The 27,000-nt window shown below is 40.5% G+C and overlaps 1 protein-coding gene across 3 annotated transcripts in view; it reads left to right on the top strand.

Annotated features, from left to right (window-relative positions):
• The window catches only part of NFX1 (nuclear transcription factor, X-box binding 1), a 74,096-nt gene extending 47,772 nt beyond the window's left edge, over nucleotides 1-26,324 (top strand). For 2 of the 3 annotated variants that reach the window (XM_030293069.2, XM_030293070.2), the window contains 13 exons: nucleotides 3,158-3,237; nucleotides 4,386-4,494; nucleotides 8,325-8,444; nucleotides 10,501-10,580; nucleotides 14,275-14,505; nucleotides 15,362-15,435; nucleotides 16,514-16,615; nucleotides 17,133-17,174; nucleotides 22,162-22,260; nucleotides 22,883-22,949; nucleotides 23,828-23,973; nucleotides 24,713-24,817; nucleotides 26,048-26,324. In XM_030293069.2, coding sequence (XP_030148929.1) covers nucleotides 3,158-3,237; nucleotides 4,386-4,494; nucleotides 8,325-8,444; nucleotides 10,501-10,580; nucleotides 14,275-14,505; nucleotides 15,362-15,435; nucleotides 16,514-16,615; nucleotides 17,133-17,174; nucleotides 22,162-22,260; nucleotides 22,883-22,949; nucleotides 23,828-23,973; nucleotides 24,713-24,817; nucleotides 26,048-26,120 — 1,328 coding nt within the window. In that variant the 3' untranslated portion in view covers nucleotides 26,121-26,324. Of the gene's footprint in view, nucleotides 1-3,157; nucleotides 3,238-4,385; nucleotides 4,495-8,324; nucleotides 8,445-10,500; nucleotides 10,581-14,274; nucleotides 14,506-15,361; nucleotides 15,436-16,513; nucleotides 16,616-17,132; nucleotides 17,175-22,161; nucleotides 22,261-22,882; nucleotides 22,987-23,827; nucleotides 23,974-24,712; nucleotides 24,818-26,047 lie in introns of all 3 variants that reach the window. The other variant, XR_004344326.1, reaches the window with a different exon arrangement.
• The last annotated feature ends 676 nt before the right edge of the window (nucleotides 26,325-27,000 follow it).

Here is a 27,000-nt window from a genome sequence, read left to right on the forward strand (position 1 = left end):
AGATTCTGTCTTTTGCTCACCATCACTTAGTCTTTTGTTTAAGCCACCTTAATACCTGTTTGGAAAAGTGATAGAAGTTAAATGTGTATAAAATAAAAAGATCTTATTCTGGCCAGGAAGAAAGCTGTTTTAGATTAGGATGCTTTTGTCTGCAGGTATCAAAAACCCAAGGAAAAATAACTTTAGCAATAAGAGGCTTTACTGTCTCACATAATAGGAAGTATGGAGGCAGAACAAGTCCAGAGTTGGTTAATTCCAACCTCCTGATTTCAGGACTCCCGTTCAGCTTCTCTGATTTTCTTGGTTTTCTCCTCATGGATGTAAGTTAGCCACAACAAGTCCACACATCAACATCTTACCCAGCAATATCTAAAGGAAAGAAAGAGATTCTTAAGCTTCCTTTCCTTCTCAAGAGCAAGGAAGACCATCCTGAGAGGACCTCAGTACACTTTGTATCACATGCTCCTGCCTAAACCCAACGTTAGCAAAGAAAATGGAATTAATAGGCTAGACTTTTCTACATTCAGCCCTGAAACTAGGAGCACATGGGTACCTAGTTTCTGAGCAGAATTAAGCCCCTGTTAGCCTTAAGAAGGTGGGGAGTGGGGGGCGCCTGGGTGGCTCAGTCGGTTAAGCAGCCGACTTTGGCTCAGGTCATGATCTCACGGTCCGTGAGTTTGAGCCCCGCGTCGGGCTCTGTGCTGACAGCTCAGAGCCTGGAGCCTGTTTCAGATTCTGTGTCTCCCTCTCTCTGACCCTCCCCCGTTCATGCTCTGTCTCTCTCTGTCTCAAAAATAAATAAACGTTAAAAAAAAAATTAAAAAAAAAAAAAAAAGAAGAAGGTGGGGAGTGGTTGTTTGGAAGGTAAGCAGAAATATCTGCCTTAAAACCACAGTCAAAATTGTGGTTATTAAAAATATAATTTGAAAAAATTACATTAATATGCTTTTAAAGTAAAAAAAAAAAAAAAAAGGAATAAAAACAATATAAAGGAAAAAGTGAAAATACACCCTAACCTGATTTTTCCCTCCTCCCCTTCCCTGATGAAACTGTTACTAGTTTGTTGGATTTGGGTCCAGATATTTTTCTGTATTCATATAGCTTTATACATCTGCCAGTTTTATTTTTTTCTCCTAAACTTAATTTTATACTAAACATATTGTTTGCAATTTGGTTTTTTTTTTTTTTTTCTTCCCTCAAAGACATTTTCTATGTCAGTGTATATAACTCTCCCTCTTTCCCAGTATTCTGTATGTGGGTATGCCACAGTGAGGTTCACTCTTGCCCTCTTGGTGATCATTTAGTTTGTCTCCAGTTTTTCCCCATTATGAATAATACAGTATCCATCTTGTCCCACTTTTTAAAACTTTATCATGAAAATTTTTAACCGTATGTGAGAGTAGAAAGATTAATATAATAAACCCCTATGCACCTGTCACCCATCATCAGTAATCAGCATTTTGCCTATCTTGTTTCCATCCCTTCCTTCCCTCCTTTTTATTTTCACTGAAGTACTTTGAAAATAAATCTCAAACATCGTTTCACTCATAAACACTTCAGCACCTAGCCTATTTTTAAAAATTGAGGTAAAATTCACATAATGTAGAATGGGCTGTTTTAAAGTGTACAATTCAGGGGTGCCTGGGTAGTCAGTTGGTTAAGTGTCTGACTCTTGATTTCAACTCAGGTCATGACTTCATAGTTCATGAGGTCGAGCCCCATGTCAGGCTGTGCGCTGACAGTGCAGAGCCTGCTTGAGAGTCTCTCCCTCTCTCACTGCCCCTCCCCTGCTCACTTTCACATGCACTGTCTCTCTCTTAAAGTAAGCGTTTATTTAAAGTGTACAATTCATTGGCATGTAACAGATTCACAGTGTTGTGCAACCATCACCTCTATCTAGTTCTAAAACATTTTCATACCTAAGGGGGAGACCCTGTATTCATTAACTTTTCACTTCCCACTCACTACCCCCTCAAGCCCCGAGGAACCACTAAACTGCTATGGGTTTACCTATTCTGAGTATTTCATATAAATGGAATTCTATAATACATAACCTTTTTATACCCAGCTTTTTTCACTTAGCATGTTTTCAAGATTCATCCATGTGTAGCACATATCAGTATTTCATTCCTCTTTATGACTGAATGGTACTTCATTGTGTGGATATATCGCAATTTATTCATATGTTGATGGACATTATGGGTTGTTTCAATCTTCTGGCTATTTGGATTAGTGCTACTGTGAACATTTGTACACAGTTTTTGTTTAAATTTTTTTGGATACATACCTACAAGTGGAGTTGATGGATCATATGATAATTGTGTGTACTTTAATTTAAAGAATTGCCACAGCAGTTTTCCGTAGCACCTACATCATTTTACATTCCCACCACCCAGACACCCCACTTATTTTTTTGTTTTTATTTTTGTTTCTTATGTGTTTTTTTTCTTAAAGCTATCCTATGTAGATATGAAGTGATATGTCATTAAGGTTTTGATTTGCATTTCCCTAGTGATGCTGAACATTTTTAAATGTACTTTGCCATTTGTAATCTTCTTTGGAAAAGAGTCTGTTTAAGTCCTTTGTCTGTCTTTTAATTGGGTTCTCTTCTTGTTGAGTTGTAAGAATTCTTTATGTATTTTAGATCCTAGAGCTTTATAGATAGATGATTTGCAAATATTTTCTCCTGTTATGTGCGCTGTCTTTTCACTTTCTTAGTGGTGTCGTTGGTACACAAAATCTTTCAGTTTTGATCAAGCCCCAATTTGTGTTTCTTCTTTTGTTGCTTGTGCAACAAAATATATTAAAATATATAAAAATATATTTTCAAAAGTATATGTATAGGAATAGTTACTTAAAATAGAATTACCATTTAAATTTTTGATAGATAACATATGTGTACCAAAAGTTTATACTCCCATCCACGGAGTGTGCCTTGTTCTCTACACCTTCACCCGTACCATATTGTCTTTTTTTTTTTCTGTACAATCTGACAGGTGAAAATTTTTAGCATATCTTATTTTAATATGCATTTTCACCATAACTAATTTATTTACATTATTACATATGTGTTTCTTCAGCTTGTAGTCATCGAATATTTGTTGAGTGAATGTTCATCTCCTTTACCTTTTTTTTTCTTTTTAATTGGCCACAACAGATGCTACATTTATGTGTGATAAGCGATGTAACAAGAAACGGTTGTGTGGACGACATAAATGTAATGAGATATGCTGTGTGGTAAGTGGACCTATCATTAGGTACAATCAGATTTCATTCATCTGGGGGCCAAGCATCTAGAAACCTCAGCCATCTGGAATGTAGTCCAGATTCAGACATCACTGGGAGAGGCCCCTGAGCAGCAGTGAGAGAGCTGCCCAGAGAGACAGGCCTGGGCCTTTTTAGGCCTTTGCCAAGTCAAGAAGTCAGCCAGTGGCAATATGGGGAAAGAGAAGAAAGACAGAAGCCCTCAGGCTCCAGAGCCTAAGACCATCAGATGAGCATACAGTCCTCTGCAGGAAATTGTGTGCTGTCCCAATACACAGATTGGGCTGGTCTTAGCAATTTAGGCTTTGGGTTTCATATACAGCTTGGGTCAGGTCAGTAGGCAAAATGAGTGGGGCATTTTTGAAAGGAGCAAGTTTCAGTTATCTGAAGTATTCACTTATATGGAACTAAATAAAGCACTACCTGGCAGTAATTGGGTTACCATGTTGTGCATGTGTTTGTGTGTGTACAAACAAGAGCACACAGTGCCATTAGCAAAGTAGTGCATGTATACACATGCTTATGTATGTGTATCATACATAATTGTTATTTTTGAAGTTTACATATTGATAAGATGAATAATGATGAAATTGTACAACATATTAAGACTTATTTTTAGGGGCGCCTGGGTGGCTCAGTCAGTTTAGCATCTGACTTTGGCTCAGGTCATGATCTTGTGGTTTGTGAGTTCAAGCCTTGTATCAGGCTTGCTACTGTCACAAAGAGCCCATTTCAGATCTTCTCTCTCCCTCTCTCTCTGCCCCTCCCCTGCTTGCTGGCTCTGTCTCTCAAAAATAAACATTAAAAAAAAAAAGACTTATTTATAAATCAGTATTTGAAGACATAAAGACTTCTTCCTATTATTGAAAATTTCAAACATATACAAAAGCAGAAAGATTAGCATGCATCCCATATATGCAACATCCAGCTTCAGTAGTGATCAGCTCATAATTAATCTTGTTTCATCCACCTCTCCACCTGCTCCCTCTGATTATTTTGAAGCTAATTCCAGACATCATTTCATCCATAACTGTAGAAAGCTTTTTTTTAAATTAATCTTGTTTTTTGTGGAAAATATAAAATATAGATAATTTTGCAAACAAATATGAATCTCTTTTTAGGATAAGGAGCACAAGTGTCCTTTGATTTGTGGGAGGAAACTCCGTTGTGGCCTTCATAGATGTGAAGAACCTTGTCATCGTGGGAACTGCCAGTCATGCTGGCAAGCCAGTGAGTGTCTTCACTGTATGCTTTTATTAAAGAGTTTTCTAGGGATCTGTGGGTGGCTCAGTTGGTTAAGTGTCCAGCTCTTGATTTCGGCTCAGGTCATGATTTCACAGTTGTGAGATCGAGCCCCATGTTGGGCTCTGCGCTGGGTGTGGACCCTGCTTAAGATTCTCTCTCCCTCTCTGCACCTCCCCTGTGCTGTCTCAAAAAATTTATTAAACAGTTAATTGATTGATTAAAAAGTTTGATAGGGGCACCTGAGTGGTTCAGTCCATTAAGCATCCAACTCTTGATTTTGGCCTAGGTCATATGTTCTTGCAGTGGGTGGGATTGAGCCCCACATTGGGTTCTGTACTGATAGTGCAGTGCCTGCTTAAAATTCTCTCTCTCCCTATCTCTCTCTCAGAATAAATAAATTAACTTAAAAAAAAAAATCTAAGAGTTGTCTAGAAGTTCGAGCATAATATATTTTGAGGGACTGATTAGTTTGGTATGGGTTACTCAACTAAGCCTAAGTATTTCAGATATGTTGTGACTTTAAAAAGTTATTCTCATGCTGCATTGTCATCCCTGAATGTACGAAACTTGGGATGTAAGTAACAATCCTAAAATGAGATCTGGTTCATTAATGGATTACTCTTAAATATCATTGAACCAAATTCTGTCCTCAGCAGTCTTCCTTCTCTGTATTATTAGCAGCAGTTTGTAAACTTTTTCATCTTAGGACTTACTTACATTCTTAAAAATTGCCAAGGACCCTCAAAGAGCTCTTTTTATGTGAATTATAGCTATACTTATCATATTAGAGATTAAAATGAGGAATTTAAAAAATATGTATTAGGTTTTTTCTTTTAATTTAAATTTTAGTTAACATACAGTGCAATATTGGCTTCAGGAGTAGAATTCAGTGATTCATCACTTACATTCATTCAGCACTTACAACATGCAGTGCTCATCACAAGTGCCCTCCTTAATACCCATCACCCATCTAGCCCATCCCCCACCCTCCTCCCTCCATCAACTCTTAGTTTGTTCTAGTTTGTTCTCTGTCTTTAAGAGTCTCTTGTGGTTTCTTTCCCTCTCTCTGTCCCCCACCTCCCTTTCCATATGTTTATCTGTTTTGTTTCTTAAATTCCACATACAAGTGAAATCATAGGTTGTCTTTGTCTGATTGACTGATCTCACTTAGTATATACATTCTAGCTCCATCCATGTTGTTGCATATGGCAAGGTTTTGTTCTTTTTGATGGCTGAGTAGCATCCCATTGTATATATGTACCACATCATCTTTATCCATTGATCAGTCAGTGGACATTTGGGCTCTCTCCATAGTTTGGCTATTGTTAGTAATGCTGCTGTAAATTTTGGGGTGTGTATACCCCTCCAAATCTGTATTTTTATATCCTTTGAGTAAATACCTACTAGTGCAATTGCTGGGTGGTTCTGTTTCTAGTTCTGTTTCTAGTTTTGTGAGGAACCTCCACGCTGTTTCTCCAGAGTGGCTGTACCAGTTTTCATCCCTGCCAACAGTGCAAGAGAGTTCCCCTTTCTCTACATCCTTGCCAACACCTGTTGTTTCTTGTGTTATTAATTTTAGCCATTCTGACAAGTGTGAAATGGTATTTCATTGTGGTTTTGATTTGTGTTTCTCTGATGATGGGTGATGTTGAGCCTCCTTTCATGTGTCTGTTAGCCATGTGTATGTCTTCTCTGGAAAAATGTCTATTCATGTCTTCTGCCCATTTCTTAACTGGGTTATTTGTTTTTTGGGTGTTGAATTTGGTAAGTTCTTTATAGATTTTGGATACTACCCATTTATCAGGTAATGTCGTTTTGCAAATATCTTCTCCCATTCCTCAGGCTGCCTTTTAGTTTTGTTGATTGTTTCCTTTGGTGTGTAGAAGCTTTTTAATCTTGATGAAGTCCCAGTAGTTCGTGTTCACTTTCATTTCCCTTGCCTTTGGTGACATATCTAGAAAAAAGTTGCTACGGCCAAGGTCAGAGAGGTTGCTCCCTGTGATCTCCTCCAGGATTTTGATAGTTTCCTATCCCATATTAGTTGTTTTTTTAGTATATGTGCTGCTGAAGTGAGCACTCATACTAGTTTATTTTTAATAACCAGATTTTTTTTTAATGTTTATTTTTGACAGAGAAAGAGAGAGAGAGAGCACAAAGGAGGGGCAGAGAGGGGGGCAGAGGATCCGAAGCAAGTTCTGCGGTGACATCAGACAGCCCAGTGCAGGGCTTGATCTCATGAACCATGAGACTATGACTTGAGCCGAAGTCAGATGCTTAACTGACTGAGACACCCAGGCTCACCATAAAATAAATAAACAAATTTTTATAACAGCCAGACTATATTTTAGTGTGCAGCGTAAGCACTTTATTTCAGATTATGGAAAAGACATGTATTTAAGGATCAATTGTTTTGTTCTTTACTGCTTCATCGAGGACTTTTTTGTGGTGATGAAACTACAGTGATTACAGTTTGGTACTACTGCCTTGATTTGCGCTAAGACCCTGGCAGTTTTACCAACTCTTGGTTTTGCACCATCACTGCAAATGTCAACATAGCGGGGCAAAGAACCATGTCTTAGTCTGATTATGAAAATAATTTTGGCCTTATGGACTCCCTGAAGACCCTCAGGGACCCCTAAGGGTCAACAGAGCATACTTTGAGAACTGCTACATTAAAAGATTGGCCTAGATCAAGATTTCCCAAAATGTCTTTGATAGAGTGCTAGACCTACTTAATTTCAAAAAGGAGTTGAGTCAGTGCTTTGATATAAATCACACACACATGAATTCCATGAAAACAACTTACATGGCCCCTTGCCCTTTACCTAGCTAATTCACATATATTAGCTTGTTGAATGGATAGGTCAAAGTTTGGTATTCCCATTTGACCAGTAGAAAGCTCAGAGATGTTAAACTACCACCCCACAGTCACTAAGTAAGTAAGTAGTAGGTCCGGGACCAGAAGCCTAAGTCTCCTGACTATATTTATGGGGCTCTTTACACCACATTGTATAGTCTCTGATGGGTTTGCTGAAGAGAGTGCTGACTGGAGAGGGGCAGTAGGTGGAAGAATCTCAAGAGCCCTGGGCTTCTGACCCTTGGTGACCTAGTTGGGAACCATGGCCAAAGTCCTGGCCTTTACTAAGACTTAGAGTTGGAGAACTGACTCCTCTTGGGATTTAGGAGTTAAGAGAGCTCATGACAAGGTAGGCTGCTTATTAGAGCTGTCCAGTGTGAGCCCTCATTTTGATTTGACTTGTGGCCTGTGTGTAATGAACTCAGATGTAGCTCTGTGCTTCATTTCAACTTCACGTTTTTAGTATGATAGGTGTTGATTAGACCTGTAAGAATTTTTTTGAGTGGCTTCAGTGCTTCTCTGAGGTGTATATTCAAATATATATTTTTGTATGTTTGTTAATTACCTGTGGCTTTCATAATCTCTATCCATTTTCCTAACTAAAGGAGTTTGAAAAAATAAAAAGCTATGTCTTTAGCAGAAGTCTCTTGTTCTCTCAAAAGAGATGGTCTATAGATCTGTTGTTTATAAAATATATGTAAAAATTTCCTGGGTTACTCATGGACTTACAGTTTGTTGCAAGTAAAAATGAAATGCTTCTTATCTGTCTGCTCCATTGCCACCAGCTCAGGTTTAATAAAATAAAAACATTTTTTGAAAAAAGCAGTCCCCTAAAAAGTAATACAAGCCAAAATAAATGTGTGTGTGTGTGTGTGTGTGTGTGTGTGTGTGTGTTGTCTGTGTAAATATGTATGTGCACATCATGAAAGGTTGTTTTGTTTCATTGCTGTTCCATCAGGTTTTGATGAATTAACCTGCCACTGTGGTGCGTCAGTGATCTACCCTCCAGTTCCCTGTGGCACCAGACCCCCTGAGTGTACCCAGACCTGCGCCAGAGTCCATGAATGTGACCATCCAGGTGGGTCCCCCATCTCACAGCCTGTTTCACACTGTGTCATTTAGGATGTTGCATGACAGTCTTTACTGCTCTGAGGTCATGTTGTGATGGCCACCCCTGTTCCCTGTTCTCAGGGGCTGCTTCTGTGAAGGTGAGTCTGTGATCTGGGCCACAGCTGAGAATCAACAGTGCACTCCATTTCTTTACTCAGTGGATATCAAACACACCTGAAAGGCTGGAAGAATCTCCAGCTGATCTTGTCTTTCAGGGACTTTTCTTCTTGTTGCCTTCAATTTTGATTTATATTTCAAAGTTGAACATCTTTTTGTAAAATTGAAACTAACTTTTTGTTGTTAAGGAAGTAATATATGTTTACTGTATAAAAAGAAAGAGGGGTGCCTAGGTGGCTCAGTTGGTTAAGCATCCAACTCTTGATTTCGGCTCAGCTCATAATCTCACAGTTGTGAGTTTGAGCCCCACATAGGGACTCTGCATTGACAGTGCAGAGTCTGCTTAGGATTCTCTCTCTCCCTCTCTCTGCCTCTCCTCCACTCATGTGAATGCTCTCTCTCTCTCTCTCTCTCAGAATAAATGAGATGAAGTCAAAAGATTGAAATTAAATCATCCATTATGTCACCTTTTTACACCTTAATATATATTTCTCAGGGCTTTTTACATGGGCAAAATAGATATTTGCATTTTTTTTCATAATATTAAAGTGTGATGCTACTGAATTTATTTTAACTGGATTTTTCCCTCTTGTAATTTTAATCTTTCTTCTTGTCAATGAATATTTTTCTACAATATAGATTTTTAGTGGTTAATGGAGTGTGCTGTTACATGGATGGGCTATAACTTAGTCTCATGTTGTTAGATAATTATTTCCAATTCTTCTTTCATAAACTGCTGTAGACATCCGGCCAGCAGCTACTTAATACCATCCATTTTCTGTCCAGTCTAGTCACTAGCTTTCCTCTAGGACCATAGTAGGCTCATCATTTCATTTTACCAAATCCCAGAGGCAAACCTGAAATAACTGAAGTCACCAGATTTGGTACTTACAGTAAGCCATATAGTTCAGACTGACAAATAAACAACCCGTTTTCATTTTTTGAGTGTTTTAATAGAGTAAAAAAGAAGTAAATTCCTCATGAAGTAGAATGTCCCTTCTTTCCTGGGGACCTTTGGAGGGCTCTCCCAACTTAGTTTGGTGTTCACACCAGATGAAGTAAGTGCCCGAGCCAATACTCACCCACTCCCTCCTTCACACTCATTTGCAAATGTCACAGATGAAGTCCAAATCCTGGTGGGTAATGTCCATAATAAGAACTTAACCATTTTTGAGGTGTGTTGTTTTAGCCCACTTTTGTTCAGCATTCTTTTAACTTTTCTTGAGAGTTAGTTGTATACCCACCATGGTATCAGACACAGAGAGAGGTTCAGAGGAAGAAAAAAGTAACCCATGATCTCAAGATTTTTCTGTTCTTCCCAAGAGGAAGAGGATGGTAGTTATATGCACATGACACACAACCAACCGTTTCGTAAAGATGGGCCAGATAACATGGTAGCAAGCCATTGACATTAGGGAGTGTAAGAGAGCTCTGAGCAGGGTATGGTCAGCCAAGAAAGGCTTTGTTGGAGGAGATGAGTTAGGATGAACTGCCTCTTACAGGCAGCAAGGAAATTGAAAGGAATCAGGGGAGCATGTCAGATGGCATGAGTAGCAGAGATAACTGAGCTGTATGTGATAGGGCCAAAAGAATGACTGAGTAGAATGGACAGACCAGGGTCTGTGCTGCAGGAGATGAGTGGAAAAGCTGCCTCCTTCTCTGCTTCTGTGTTTGGTGTGTCTGTCCCACCTCAGTGGGATTCCTTTTACTCACTCATGCTCATCCTTCAGCACTTTGAAATAAAGTCGCCTACTTTTTACTTTCCTGTGACCATTTTAAAAAGTATTCCCAGCTTCTAAACTTAAAAGTTCTATGTTCTATACCATTAAAACATATATAATAATTTATGTGCTTTATTTAAACATTATTCCTAGACATAATTCCTAATTTCCTTTCTCTCTTAACAGTGTATCATTCTTGTCATAGTGAAGAGAAGTGTCCCCCTTGTACTTTCCTGACTCAGAAGTGGTGCATGGGCAAACATGAGGTAAGTTTTCTCTCCCAAGTATTCATTGTTCCAGCTAGAGATTTATGATTGAATTACTTTTAGAGTTGTTAGTCTCATTGTTTCTCAAAGTAAAAATATACTCCAAGAAGCAGAGGTTTGCTTTGGCCCCTTTTTTCTTTTCTTTTTTTAAGTTAAGGTAGAATTTGGGGTGCCTGCATGGCTCAGTTGGTTAAGCAACTGACTTCGGCTCAGGTCATGATCTCACAGTGTGTGAGTTCAAGCCCCGTGTAGGTCTCTGTGCTGGCAGCACAGAGCGTACTTTGGATTCTCTTTCTCCCTCTCTCTCTGCTCCTCCCCTGCTCATGTGCTCTCTCTCTCTCCCTCTCTCTCTCAAAATAAATAAAATAAACATTTTAATTAATTAAGGTATAATTTGCATAAAATAGAATTTTACCCTTTTAAGTGTACAGGTCCTTGAGTTTTGCAAAAACATTCATACAGTCATGTAACCATCACCATAATCGAGATGTAGAATAGTTCATTCACCCCCCAAATATTCCTTCATGCCCCTTTTTTTTTAAGTTTTTATTTATTTATAATCTCTACACCCAATGTGGAGCTTGAACACATGACCTTGAGATCAAGAGTCACATGCTGTACTAACTGAGCCAGCCAGGTGTCCCTCCTTCATGCATCTCTATAGTTATTTTCCCTCCTGTCTCCAGGCCCCAGCAATCAATGATCTATTATCTGTCCCAGTAGTTTTGCCTTTTCCAGAATGTCACGTGAATGAAGTCATACAGTAGGTATGTGGTAGTATAGTGAGCCTCTTTTGCTTTCATTTTTACTCTGGTTGCAACTAAGTTAAACTCAGTCAGTTGACCTTGAGAACATGGGCTGTATTTCAGAGACAGCTTCCAGGTTCACCAGCAAAGGTTGCTAGCCTGCATAAAGGTGTTTCATTAAGAGCATCCCAAGAGTGGTGGTGTCTCTCCACCAGGGTCCCCTCTTCCTTCCTCTGTGCCCTGTGCAGCTTCCTATTCTGGCCACTAGGTCCAAACACCTTCCTCCAGGCTCACCTACACCTCTGCAGTGCCATTACCATGAAGGACTTTTCATCCTCATTCTCAATTTGTAAGCTTATTTGGCACCATTACCTATAGACCCTTTGAAACACTTTTAAGAATTCTTTAGTTAAAAAATGCATATTCATTGTAGACAATTAAGAGCATACATTCTGCAATCCAGAAATAAATACTGTTCACATTCTTGTGTATAGACTATAAGTCATGTGTGATACACACTTTCTCATACTCTTTTAAGATTATACTATTGTGTAACCTACTTTTTACTTCATAACATATTAAGCAACATTTTTGGAAACCCTTGGCATTTGTGACAACATGCGTTCAATATCTTTATCTTGATGGACGTATTTTTCTTCACTTATTTCCTGTAAGTGGTTCTCAAGTCATTTGTCGTTTATTAGTATCTTCCTCTATGAGTCTTACTTTCTCCGAGAGTAGCCATTCTAAGACATCCATGTATCATCTTTGTGTTGATGGCTTATTTGACTTCATTCAACAAATATTTTTTTACATACCTACTGTGTGCTGGGTAACAGGCTAAGTTCACATGATTCAGAAGAGAACAAGAGAGGCATGACTGCTGCCTTCGTGGAGCCTTTACTCTGGAGCAGGAGGCAGGCATTTAAACAGTGCAATAGCAGTTTAAACAGTACAGTAGCAGGGCAAGTACAAAGGACTGAGCAGGATCAAAGGAGCCCCCACCCAAGGAAGGTGTTTGTAGAGGAGGTAACTTCCTAAAGGATAATGAAAAGTAGGCAAGTAATGAGGGGAGGGAAAACAGAGGACACAGTGTGTGCAAAAATTATCTCCAGGGGCACCTGAGTGGCTCAGTTGGTTAAGTGACTGACTTTGGCACAGGTCATGATCTCACGGCTTGTGAGTTCGAGCCCTGCATCAGATTCTGTGTCTCCTTCTCTCTCTGCCCCTCCCCCGCCCACACTCTGTCACTCAAAAATAAATAAACATTAAAAAAAATAAAAATAAATTATCTCCAGACCCTGGTATTAGTGTAGGTAAGTTTAATGATTGGGAACTACATTCTACCAAAATACTTACATAGCAATTCTTCCTTTTTTTTTTATGTTTATTTATTTATTTTGAGAGAGAGCACATGTGTGAGCAGAGGAGGGGCAGAGAGAGAATCCCAAGCAGGCTCCCTGATGTCAGAGCAGAGCCTGACACAGGGCTCAATCTTGTGAACCATGAGATCACGACCTGAGCCAAAATCAAGAGTCAGACACTGAACTGACTGAGCCACCCAGGTGCCACTCTAAAGCAGTTCTAAAGCAATAGGAAGCATGTACATTCTAGACTTTGGAGGCCTTTTTAAGAGTAAAAGTTAGATGTCACTAGAGTCAAAGTATATTCCTTATTTTGAGGGTTCTCAAAAGAATTTGAGTCAATATGTAAGAGTAAACTTTGCTCCCACAGGAACAAAATTCTAGCATCTTTTTCCTGGAGTAAGGAATCCTAAAAGAAGGTGGTTTCCAAAAATTAAAAGTTTGGGGTTTCATGGCCTATTGCCTCTTAATTTTTTTTTTTTTTTTTTTAAGAGGGAGAGCGCTTGAGCTGGGGAGAGGGGCAGAGGAAGAAAGAGAGAGAATCTTAAGCAGACTCCACACTCAGCACGGAGCCTATCGTGGGGCTTAGGACCATGACCCAAACCAAAATCAAGAGTCGGACGTCCAGCCAACTGAACCACCCAGGGGCCACCCCCCCACCTTTTTTATATTTATTTATTTTGGGGAGAGCGCAAGCAGGAGAGGGACAAAGAGGGGGCGGAGGGGACAGAGGATCCAAAGTGGACTCTGCACTGACAGGCTGACTGCCATGAGCCTGATGTGGAGCTCGAACTCATGAACCGCAAGATCGTGACCTGAGCTGAAGTCAGACACTCAGCCGACTGAGCCACTCAGGCACCTGCCTTCTAATTTTTTTTTTTTAATTTTTTAAAATTTATTTTGAGAGAGAGAATGAGTGGGGGAGGGTCAGAGAAAGAGGGAAAGAGAAAGAATCTCAAGCAGGCTCTGCATTGTCAGCATGGAGCCTGACGTGGCTGAATCCACGAACAACGAGATCATGACTGAAGCCAGAGTCGGGTGCTTAACTGACTGAACCACTCAGGCACCCCTGCCTCTTAATTTTTTTAAATGATAAAGCTACCTAAAGTTAAAGATACCATGAGTTGGGAAATGTGAGGAGAGTTGATTATTTGATTATTTAATTGTTTCTGTAAAACAGCACTGCCAGCAGTCTTGAAACCATGGGTCAAGGGTGCCTCCCAACCCTCAGTGCCCTAAGCTGTTTGCAAAGGGAGGAAAAGGTTATCTGATCCTCCTAGTTGGTCAGAGCATATCAGATACTCCCTATCTAGTTTCATGTGCTTGCTACCCGTCCTGGGAAGTGTATATCCTCAGTCACACTTGATTGCTAGCACAAATTCTTTTGGATCATAACAAGGATTACTAAATAAGTTCCAGATTTGTTTATTTTCAGACAAATTATGTTCAGATTTTGAAAATCCACCTAATTTTTTTTAAGATCAAAATAACTTTTTGAAAATTCAGAAATGTTTGAATAGGAAGTTAAAACTCATCCCAGATCGCACACGGAGATAAGAATCTGGCTACTTCTGTCTCTCCTAGTTACGAAGCAACATCCCCTGTCACCTGGCTGATATCTCTTGCGGATTACCCTGCAGTGCCACGCTACCATGTGGAATGCACAAGTGTCAGAGACTCTGTCACAAAGGAGAGTGTCTTGTGGATGAGGCCTGCAAGCAGCCCTGCACCACCCCCAGAGCTGACTGTGGCCACCCGTGTATGGCACCCTGCCACCCCAGCTCACCCTGCCCCACGACTGCTTGTAAAGCCAAGGTGCGTATTCCTGGCTCCAGATAGGGCATTGACTATGGTTGTGGGGCTGCTCGTGAGTCCAGAGCTGAGGCTCCTGGGCATAGAGTCTAATCAGAGATCATTGGTTGCAACGAACTGCAAGCTAAGGTGGAGCAAGAGAAAGGTGGGGTACACTGTACAGATTCCTGTCTGCCCAGCTTGAAGTGGCCTTCTAGTACAGAAGGTACCCACTGCTGTCTGACCAGTCTGTCTCTCTCCCTTAGAACAAATTCTCAAGAGAGACTCTGATTGCCTACTCCATTTATTCAACAAATATATGTGTCTGTGTTGCGCAAGATGTTTTGCTAGGTGCTAGGGCTCTACCGGTGAACAGGAGGCACATGATCCTTTCAATTAGATGGGACAGATCCTTACTAATTACTCAGATACTGAATTATGACTGTGGTGAATAAGAGGTTACACCCTGATAGAAGGTGCTATGAGAGCATGAGTGGACAACTTAGCCTGGTCTGAGGGATCTAAGTAGGGCCTCCCTGAGGAGGTGAAAGCAGGCAGTGGACCTGATTAGGCCTTGGATGGTCCTGGGTCAGGTTCAATGGTAAAAACTTCATTTCTAGGCCTGCCCCTTCAGGTGGGGTTAAGGACTGTAGTAGTTCCCAGAAAGGGTCCCTGTAGAATGAACTGTTCCCTCCTAGTGTGTCAACTACCACGTTGTCTAGTTGCATGCATGGTTAGCTTCCTCCATCCTGAAGGGTAACCACTCACTGTCTATATCCTCTGCCATGGTTTGATTTGAGAGAGACTTTAAAAGTGTGAAACCTGCCTATTCACATGGTTTCTATGTGCTAAAAGTCGCTCCATGTTAATCTTATTTCAGATAGAGCTGCAGTGTGAATGTGGACGAAGAAAAGAGATGATGATTTGCTCTGAAGCATCCAGTACTTATCAAAGGTTAGTGCTGCTCAAATGTTAATAGCAGTGGATCTCAGTATACAGAGGTTATACACGTGTATACTGGTGTTTATTGTAGCATCCTTGCAACTTTTGTTGTGGAAAGTTGTTTAAATAAATTTTCCTCAGTCTAGTTTTTATGGTTCAGAGAGAAAGTATTGTTTTGTCCCTTTCCTTCCATAACTTTCATTTGTAAAATAACCTTTTTATTTTTCTTCCTCTTTCTCTCCCTTCTGGTCTTGTTATACCCTGAGATCAGAAGGGATGATGTCCTGAAGTTACATGAATTGCTTTAACATCCCACCATTTGTGGTAGCACAGCCAGGACCAAGTCCTGTGCTCTTCCCCTGTAGTGGGGGTTTCTGACTGTTCTGTGAATTGTCTTTGCAGGCCCCTGAAATCCTAGAACCAAGTGGTCAGAAAGGGATCTGAGTAAGGAGGTGAAGGTATTAGGGATGTGTGTTTGTCTCTGATTAGGTGCAGAGAGGTGTCATGGAGATAGCATTTTTATTTATTTATTTATTTATTTATTTATTTATTTTAATTTTTTTTTTTCAACGTTTATTTATTTTTGGGACAGAGAGAGACAGAGCATGAACGGGGGAGGGGCAGAGAGAGAGGGAGACACAGAATCGGAAACAGGCTCCAGGCTCCGAGCCATCAGCCCAGAGCCTGACGCGGGGCTCGAACTCACGGACCGCGAGATCGTGACCTGGCTGAAGTCGGACGCTTAACCGACTGCGCCACCCAGGCGCCCCTGGAGATAGCATTTTTAGAGTATAAAGACATCAGAGTAGCTTTGACAACAGTGGGTTTCGAAATACTGACTGAATGCCAGGCATTGGCCTGGATATTCAAGGGAGATTAAATAGACTGTCTCATTGCTTCCTGTGGAGCTGCTTAGAATCTGATTGAGGAGATATGACATAAACGTGTGGGTAGTTCATAATAGATGGGTTTCTGAAGCCACATGAATTGTCCAGTGATAGATTTGACTTGAAGGAAGTCTTCTCTGTACTTAGTATTAGAACATTCCTGTGAAACTGCAATGCCTTTTCTTCCCTTTTTTATACTTCAGAATAGCTGCTATTTCCATGGCCTCTAAAATAACAGACATGCAACTTGGAGATTCAGTGGAAATCAGCAAGCTAATTACTAAGAAGGAAATTCACCAAGCCAGGTAATTTTTTAAATGTGTGTCTTCTGTTAGAATTAATTTCCAGAGGATAGGAACTATTTATTTATCTCAATCCCCCACAGCAAACCCTTGCACACACAGTAGGTGTTCCAACAGACGTTTGAACTTAAGAGACCACACCCATTCCAATCCAGCAAATCTTATTCAGGATATAGCTACAACCAGAGAAGACTTAGGCCTCTCCTCAAACAGTAGCCAGAGGAAGCAGAGACCTAGATGTGTCCAGCCCAACCCACAGAGAACAGAGAACCAGCTGTGCCAAGAGAAGGAAGTGGCGCTGTGAGAGGGTCATTGGAAGCATTTTGGCGACACTTTGAGGCCCTTCTGAGAACTAGATTACCATAACCCAGAGGCCCACCCACCTGTCCTTGAAAGGGACCTCATGTAGCCATGTTTTGGCCAGAATCTGCTCTGTTTCCAGGTTGACTAAGAACTTATTGTTGGGTAGAAGCTGTGAAATCTGTGCCCTGACTTTTATTTTTTTCATTTGTTTCTCAAGGCTGGAGTGTGATGAGGAGTGTTTAGCCTTGGAAAGGAAAAAGTAAGTCATTTCAACTGCTGTTTATCTACTTGTCCTTGAGCTCTGTGAAGTTAGTGGGAGGGAGCAACTGTTGAAGCATTCATTCAGCACCTGCTGAGTGTTTTGCTGCTATTGGAGAGCAAGAGAAATTCAATCATCAAGAATTGTAATGTCTAAGGATAAACCACTTAGGTGATTTCAGCACATTTCCAAAACATGAGCTTATTGGTTTTGGGCATGGCGTAAACATCACATGCTACAGGATACTTATTCACTGACTGGCAGACTTCCTGATTCCAGTGGAGATAAGAGGCTCAAAACTTTTTTAATGACCTTTTATGTTGAAATATAGCATACATATAGATCAGAAGTGCACAGATCAGTGAGTCATCACAAAGTGAATACAGTGGTGTAATCCGTACCCAGGTCAAGAAATAGAAAATTACCAGAACACTTTTGTATACTCCATAAAGATAAAACATCTATCCTGACTTCTAACACTTCAGATTAGTTTTGTCTGTTTTTGGACTTTATATAGATGATGAAATCTTGTAGTTTGTATTATTTTTGTCTGGCTTCATTCATTACATTTGTGATCTTCATTCCTGTTGTTGCATATAGCAGTACTTGGGTCATTTGCATTTCTGTATGATATTTTAATGTATTAAGATATTATAATTTATTTATCATTCAACCATTAATAGGTATGTGTATGGTTATGAGTGTTGGGCTATTATAAATAATGCTCTGTTAATGGGGCACCTGCGTGGCTCAGTCGGTTGAACGTCCAAATTTGGCTTAGGTCATGATCTCATGGTTCGTGGGTTCGAGCCCCACATTGGGCTCTGTGCTGACAGCTCAGCCTGGGGCCTGCTTCGAATTGTCTCCCTCTCTCTCTGCCCCTCCTGTGCTCGTGTTCTGTCTCTCTTTCTCAAAAATAAATAAACATTTAAAAATTTTTTAAAAAAATGCTGTTAAGAACATCCACATACTTCTTTTGCCATATATACATACTCATTTCTGTTAGTTACAAACTTAGGAGTAGAATTGCTGATTGATAGTTAATAGTGTATTCATATGTTCAGCTTTAGTCAGTTCTCCGCAACAGTATCCAAAATGGTTGTGCCATATTATACTCCCAGCAGCAGGGTAATAGTTCCCATTGCTCTAGTTTTTTCTTCTTTTTTTTTTTTTCTTTACATTTTTATTAGCACTTGGAATTGTCAGTCTGTTTTTGTTTTTTGTTTTTTTTTTTAATTTTTTTAATGTTTATTACTTTTGAGAGAGAGAGACAGAGTGCAAGTGGGAGAGGGGCAGAGAGAGAGGGAGACAGAATTCGAAGTAAGCTCCAGGCTCGGAGCTGTCACCCCAAAACCCTGTGCGAGGCTCAAACTCATGAACTGTAAGATCGTGATCTGAGCCAAAGTCAGATGCTTAACTGACTGAGCCACCCAGGCGCCCCGGAATTGACAGTCTTTTTAATTTTAATCTATTCTTATGAATTTGTAGCTGGATGTCAGTGAGCTTTTAGTTTATATTTCCCTGATGACTAGTGAGGTTGAATGCCTTTTTATATGGTTATTGGCAATTTAGATATCCCCTTTTGTGAAGTGCTTAGTCAATTCTTTTAGTTATTTTGTAACTGTGTTGTCCTTTTCATATTCATTAGTAGGAGTTCTTTATATATTTTGGATGTGAATCCTTTGTTGATTTTCAGTATTGTATTTTCCTGCACTTAGTGCCTTCAGTTTTCATTCTCTTAATGGTATCTTTTGATAGGCAGAAGTTTCTGATTTTAATGTAATCTAGTTTATCAGTCTTCTCCTTAGATACTAGTGCTTTTTATGTCCTGTTTAAGAAGTATTTGTCTATCTTGAGATCATGATGATACTCTGTTATTGTCTAGAACCTGTATTATTTTACCTTTTACATTTAGATCTACAGTTGACCTGGACTGATTTTTTTTTTTTTTTTTTTGAGTATGGTTTAAGGAGAGTTCACAACTCAGTTTTTTTCCATATGAATATTCATGTGACCAGTACTATTATCAAGATGTCATTTTCCCCAGTCTCTCTAGTGCCTCCCTTGTCTTAAATCAGGTATTCATATTACGTGTGGATCTATTTCTGAGCTCATTCTGTTCCATCATGCTAGAATCATACTCTCTTAATTGTACCTTTATAACAATAAAGGTCTTACTATCTGATAGTTTATCTCTTCAAGCATGGTTCTTCAAGATTAACTTGACTGTTCTTGGGTATTTGCATTTTCATTTAAACTTTAGAGTTAGCTTATCAATATCTGCTTAAAAACCTACTAAGATTTTGATTGAATTGGTATTCAATTTATAGATCAATTTGGGAAATTTGACATTTTTATAATACTGAGTCTTCTAATCCATGAACAAGGTATACCTTCCATTTATTCCTGTCTTCTTTGATTTCTCTCAGTGATACTTCATATTTTTCTAGATACAGATTTTGTACATCTTTTGGTAGATTTGTCCCTTGCTGGTTGATGGTTTTGATGCTTTTTTAAGTGGTAATTTTTTTTGTATCACTTTTTTTTCTCTCCTCTCCCCTCTTGTATCACTTTTAAAATTTTATTTTCTAAAAAAGCAAAACAAAACAAATTTAATTTTCTAATTGCTTATTGCTGGTATATAGAAATGTAACTGATGTTTGTTGACCTGTATTCACAACCTTGCTAAATTCACTTATTTCTTATTTCATGTCCTTTTCTAATAATAGTAATTTTATTTCTTTCCAATTCTTATCTGTTTTCTTTTTCTTGCCTCATTATACTGGCTCAAGCCTGCAGTACAGTGTTGAATAGGTGGTTGATAGTAGGTATTCCTGACACCAGAGAGCTTTAAATATTTCACTGCTAAATATATTTTCTATTAGTTATTTGAGGATACTCTTCATCAGATTAGGAGGCATTTATTCAATGACTGGCAGACTTATTGGTTCTAACAAAGATTGGTTAAAATGTATAGCCCTGTAAAAATGTTAACAGTTGGAGAATTTAAGTGAACAATACACAGACAGTCCCCAACTTAACAATAAACTGGGGGCGCCTGGGTGGCGCAGTCGGTTAAGCGTCCGACTTCAGCCAGGTCACGATCTCGCGGTCCGTGAGTTCGAGCCCCGCGTCAGGCTCTGGGCTGATGGCTCGGAGCCTGGAGCCTGTTTCCGATTCTGTGTCTCCCTCTCTCTCTGCCCCTCCCCCGTTCATGCTCTGTCTCTCTCTGTCCCAAAAATAAATAAAAACGTTGAAAAAAAAATTAAAAAAAAAAAAAACAATAAACTGACTTACAATTTTTCTACTTCACAGTGGTGCAAAAGCAATTCACATTTAGTGGAAACCATAGTTCAGATTTTGAATTTTGATCTTTTCTCAGGCTAGTAATATAATGCTGTCTTATGACACTGGGCAGTGGCAGCAAGCTGCAGCTTGCAGTCAGCCGTGCAGTCATGAGGGTAAACAACGAATACATTTACAACCATTCTGTTTTTCACTTTCAGTACAGTATTCCTTGAGATATTCAGTACTTTACTACAAAATAGGCTTTGTGTTAGGTGATTTTGCCCAACTGTAAGCTAATAATGTAAGTGTTCTGAGCACATTTAAGGTAGACTAGGCCAAGCTATGATGTTTGGTAGGTTAGATGTATTAAATGCATTTTTGACTTACGGTATTTTGAACTTATGATTGTTTTATCATTATAATATTCTCGTTACTGGGGCGCCTGGGTGGCGCAGTTGGTTAAGCGTCCGACTTCAGCCAGGTCACGATCTTGCGGTCCGTGAGTTCGAGCCCCGCGTCAGGCTCTGGGCTGATGGCTCGGAGCCTGGAGCCTGTTTCCGATTCTGTGTCTCCCTCTCTCTCTGCCCCTCCCCCGTTCATGCTCTGTCTCTCTCTGTCCCAAAAATAAATAAAAACGTTGAAAAAAAAATTTAAAAAAAAATAATATTCTTGTTACTTTGTTTGGAAATTTCTCAAAATAAATAGTTAAACAAAAATCAGGCAAATGCAGGCAAAGTATAGTCCATGTTTTATCTTGAAGTTTGACTTTCCACTACATTTTTTTTTTTAAGTTTATTTACTTTTGAGAGAGAGGGAGAGCGAGCAAGTATGAGTGGAGGAGGGGCAGAGAGAGAAGGAGCGAGAATCCCAAGCAGGCTCCATGCTTTACACCCACCATGGGGCTCAAACTTACAACCCTGAGATCAAGAGTCATCTGCTCCACCACCTGAGCCAGCCAGGTGCCCTACCCAGGTGCCTAGTTTTATATACCCTAATTGCAACTACTTAAAGGGAAAAAAATCTGAAAGAAAGTGTATTAAAATGCAGTATTTGTGTTGTTAATGGAATTCTTCCCTTTATTTTCCAAATTTTCTGTAAAACAATACTAATTTTAATGATTATATGTCTACTTTATCTGTCTGATGTTTAGGTGAAATCTCAGAGATAGTCATCCCCATTCTCATCCCAGATAACCCAAGCTGCCAGTGTCAGCCAAGGGGTTGGCTCAGACCCATGTAGATCTGTCTTGCTTATATTCTTCTAGGAAGATAAAATCATATCTTGTCCCAAGTAGTTATTATTCCTTCCTTAATGATTGGGTTTACTGATGAGCGCCTGGGTGGCTCAGTCGGTTAAGTGTTGAACTTTGGCTCAGGTCATGGTCTCACGGTTCGTGGGTTTGACCCCCACATCAGGCTCTGTGCTGACAGGCAGAGCCTGGAGCCTGCTTTGGATTCTGTATTTCTCTCTCTCTCTCTCTCTCTCTCTCTCTCTCTCTGCCCCTCCCCTGCTCATACTGTGTATCTCTCTGCCTCTCAAAAATAAATAATTTTTTAAAATTTTTATAAAAAATAAGTAGGTTTACTGAAATGACATCATTAATGTATAAAGAAGTTAGGACTTGGTGGGCACTCTGTGTTACTGTAAGTTTTCCTCTCCTTCCTTCCCTTTTATTTACTTACATCTCTCTTACTTCCAGGAGATTAGCAGAGGCATTTCATATCAGCGAGGATTCCGATCCTTTCAATATACGTTCTTCAGGGTCAAAATTCAGTGACAGTTTAAAAGAAGATGCCAGGTGTGTATGTAACTTGGTACCACCTTTCTTAATTATGGCTTACAAGACTGTTTGGTCTTTTAAGATATAATAACTAATATGTGCTCGTCTGTGATTGAGCCAGTTAAAGTCTATATATCTATTATAAGAGATTATATGATGTTTAATAAAAATCCTTTTCTAGGTTTCTCAAAATTTTCCTCTAGAAGAATGGAGCATGGGGTGCAGGGTTGTGTGTGTGTGTGTGAGAAAGAGAGAGAGAGAGAGAGAGAGAGAGAGAGAGAGAGAGAGAACGCCCTGTAGTAGAAGTGTGGGCTTCCATAGGGCTTGGACTAGCCTGAATTCCACTTCTGGCTCCTCACTTGGGTCCTCACTTGGGCAGTAATAGCTCTTATTTTCCTCCTATCTCCCGGCCCTCCAGAATGCTCTTTCTCCATCTTCTCCTTTCTCGTATTTGTTTTCTCTTTTTCTTTTCCTTTGTTCAGTCACAGTCAGTCTTCTATTATCTGACAGTTCCTGACCTCTGCTGTTTTTCTGCCCACATTGTTCATTGTCTGCAGTTTACGGGCAGAGAGGGTGGGTAGAAGGGATTCCCAGAAGAGCAGGAACAGATGAAATTAACTGTGGTGATTTCTCATTTCAGGAAGGATTTAAAGTTTGTCAGTGACATTGAGAAAGAAATGGAAGCCCTTGTGGAGGCCGTGAATAAGGTTGAAGTCAAAACATCCAACTGGACATGTCTCTAAGGCCAGCTTGATTAAAAAAAAAAAAAAATCCTAGAAACACCATCAATATAGAGTAGTTATAGGAAAAATTCACAACTTCTTGATGATCGTTATCTTTCCCCAAAGCCCAGCCATTATAATATCTATGGAAGCCTTGTCCTGGTTCAGAAAAAAACTCCTCAATCAAAGTCAGTGTAAATAAAAAATTTTAGCTTAGTGCCTAAGACTGGGTGAAGAAAGTCTGAACAATTGGAGGCATTCGGTAGTGATAATTGAATGCCTGTGTGGGATACTTAGGAAGACATGATCTCCAAAGGGCTATTATATGATAGGTCACACTGATTCTTTATTACCCCCAAGGCACAATAGAAACCCTGGGGTAAAAATGAAAAGTTGAATGACTAGAGCTAAAGAGTAGTGGGATAGACTCCTTTAAGAGAGTGAAGCCCTTGTCCTGGAGGTAGCTTTAAGGGAAAAAGTCTTTAATTTAGTCAGAAGCATCCAATCCCATGGTGACTCCTCTTTATTCTGTGGGAATGTGAGTGAGGACAAGGTACCTATATTAGATCCACATTTAATGAAGAGGAATTTCCTTCCTGCCATCTCCCTTAGCCCCTCCCTTTCCTCCCTTCCTCCCTTCTGCTCCCAGTTCCCAGCAGGACACTAGCATGATGGAGAAAATGGAATCATTGTTCCTAACTAGGAAACCTGTGCAAGTGTATTTCTCTGCTAGTGTGTCTGTATCTGCACACTCATGATTTTTAGCATAAAACATATTTTTTATAAGAAATGAAATTGTCTTGTTTTAGGTCTTTGATTTATTTAGTCATTTTATCAATCATTCATCTTTACCCTCAATACAGGGAAAGAATAGTAAGAAGAGCCACTGCTTCCCTCCCATGAACAGAGACCACCGTCGGATCATCCACGACCTGGCCCAAGTGTACGGCCTAGAGAGTGTGAGCTATGACAGTGAACCAAAGCGCAACGTCGTGGTCACTGCGGTCAGGTGGGTTGATCTTGTCATCACAGGAGGACCTGCTCATTGGAGCAGGCTGGACCTCGGAAAGCAGGATCTATCAATGTTTGCTTTCCTTGCTTCCTCTCTTAGAAGAATAGATAGAAAGCCTGCTGATGGGATAGCCATTCTGGCACAATCAAAAAGTCCGATACGAAGGTCTGAACCAGAGAGCAAAGCCCATGCCTCAGTCCACAGGACAGACACATCTAAAGGCATGCAAGGCTTTTATCTGCCCCAATCCACAAGTGACACTGGAGGCATCATTTCCTCAGATACAGGGAGCAGACCCTGAGGGCCTGGGTTGCATGCCTGCCCATCACATCTGTCCCCTTTTCCCTTGTCCTCCTGGCATGATGAAAACAAGATGCTAGACTCTGATTCAAGGCATCCCCCGTAAACAGTGTTTGCCATTAGATGAGACTATGGCTGTGTTATGAGCAGGGAAGTGACAGTGAGGATCTAGGATCACTGTCAGAAGCTGAGAGAGTAGGAGGGACTTCCAGAAGAAAAAACTTGAATATGAGATGACAGGAAGCAGGTAACAGGCCCAACAGAGATGAGTGGAAGGGACGAGGGTTAAATGAAGGTGACCATGCCTGAGAGGAGACAGGTCACATTGGAGCACTTAGCAGCAGCACAGTGAAAATCATGACTGGATTTGCAGCGGTCTGCCTGTCTCCATAAACAATTCTCACTTTTCAATACTTTGTGTTCTGTCTTTTATCAGAGGGAAGTCCATTTGTCCTCCTAACACGCTGACAGGTGTCCTTGAAAGGGAAATACAGTCACGGCCTCCACCACCAATTCCTCATCACAGGCATCAGACAGACAAGTAAGTATCCTTCAGCTGCTTTCCAAAGGGCCCTGTCTATTCAGAAAAGCCAGCAGGGGCTAAACTGTCCAGGTCTCTACCAGCCATTGGCAGCCTCTCAGGCCTGGCCTTCGGGGGCTTTATTCAAATAAGTAAGGTATGACTGGGGTGTCAGACACATTTGTTCATGCCAGAGGGGTCCCAGGTTTGATGTTTATAATGCCCACTTCTCTTCTGGAGAAAAGTCATTGGACATAACTTCCATGGTGTAGACGGTGACACTGGGAAGTGGACTCATTGTGTCACAGCGGATGATTTAGGAACGTTACATGGTTCACAACATTTATTCTGCAGATGGATGTGGGATAGTGGGCTGAGGTTGCAGTGAAGGTGGGGACTTTAGCGTTTTGCTCTAGTGACTTCTATGTGGTTTGTATCATTTTTACAACAGAAACATATATTCATGATTTAGAGATAAGAAAACCACATTGGCAAGCAGCAAGTCTCAGAAGCAGGAAAGAAGAACCATCCCCTTTTCCTTTCCTTTCCTTTGCCAGAAAGGAAGCTGGCTGCCTTACTGTGACTGAGGCAGCATTGCTGAAAGTTGCCCTGAAACTCAGCAGGGTCCCTAATGCTGTTCTGGCCTTCCACATAGAAGCTTTACCAGAACTTCTTATACAGAACTTCTAGGAGGGTGGGAAGGGCAGTTTATAAAGTCACCATGAGGGCCATAGCAATCGGTGTTCCCTGGGACTGGACAGGACGGCTAGGCGTTGCCCGTTGGGCACAGCCTTAGCAAGGATTGTCTGGGTCAGTGTAGCTCCATAGGACCAGCCCTGCTTCACCCCTGTAAAACAGGTGGCCTGGATTCCAGTCAGCCCAGCTGCATATCCACGTGGGCAGTGGTTTTGGAAATGTGAGGTATTCTACATGCTATTTCACAGCCATGTCCAGTACCACCTGAACATAACCGTGTGGAGTCTTTGGCCTGTTTGCGCCATGCTTTTTTCCTTTTGTTTGCTTTAATTTTGTATAAAATTTTATTGTAGAAAACTTTTAGAGTCAAGAGAATATTATTAATACAGTGAACCCCTGCGTGCCCATCACCAAATTTCAAGTTCCCAACTCATGTGTGCCCCACTGTCTTACCAAAGCTTTGCAAATGGCAAGTCAGCTGATCCTTAACTTTCTGAAGACCTCAGTCCACTTCCCCCAAACAAGAAGACTGATTATTCTTTGTTTGCTTTTCAGGAATCCTGGGAGCAGTAATTTACAGAAAATAGCCAAGGAACCAGTAATTGACTACTTTGATGTCCAGGACTGAGAAGATCAAGATGCACTTAGATAAAAGAATGAATAGGTGTTATGGAGACTTGTTTGCCAGCAGAAAATCATGCTTGTTCCCAACTGCCTGGTGGACTCACACACAGCCTCACATACTGTCTTGTACTGATACGTCCAAAGCATGAGTGTATCAGAAGTTCCCTTGTCCTCTATTCCGTCTGTATAAAGTGTTTCGGTACAGCCAGATCTGACTGGATGGTCACTAGTGATTCGGTCATGTATTTGCAGAGGCTCCACCATCACCGTGATTGCTCGGAGGGCTGGGGAATATTGGGTTTGATTTGGACAAACCAGAATTTTAGCCTGAAAGCAGCACTTAGTCATAGCCTCAGTTGTCCCAGTTATCCCTCCTCCTCGTAAAAATGTCTGCAACATCAACTGCACCTCACTTTTTGGATTAATCCAAACTGATCACAATCTTTGGAAAGACACAAGTGAGCTTCTCAGTCCAGAATACCAAACATTGAGTTGGTACACCATATCCAGAATCACACATTGTGTTAAACCCAGCTATCTTATCTGAGTCTTTTGCCAAAAACTCTCCTAGGTCTATCTGGCTGAACTTATGGGACTTGGAGATCCTCGGTGCCATCAGTTCTAGACCTAGGAGAGGGATCAGGGTGCTTTACAGAACTCCATTTTCTAAAGTCCAGGGGTGTGGCTCATACCACATCCCTGAGCTTGTCTATTGACAGGTTAGCTTTATCTGCCATGACAGAAGAGGACGTAGAGTAAGCTCCTCATGCTGCCAAGTTCAGTGTGGCCTCTGTGTACTGAGCAGTGTAGCCCTAATTCCTCTCTGGTTGAGAAAGAGTCTCAGGTGGATTTACCTTTCCTGTGTTGCTTTCTCCCAGGTCTGC

Source organism: Lynx canadensis, chromosome D4, assembly GCF_007474595.2.
Source record: "Lynx canadensis isolate LIC74 chromosome D4, mLynCan4.pri.v2, whole genome shotgun sequence".
NCBI lineage: Eukaryota > Metazoa > Chordata > Mammalia > Carnivora > Felidae > Lynx > Lynx canadensis.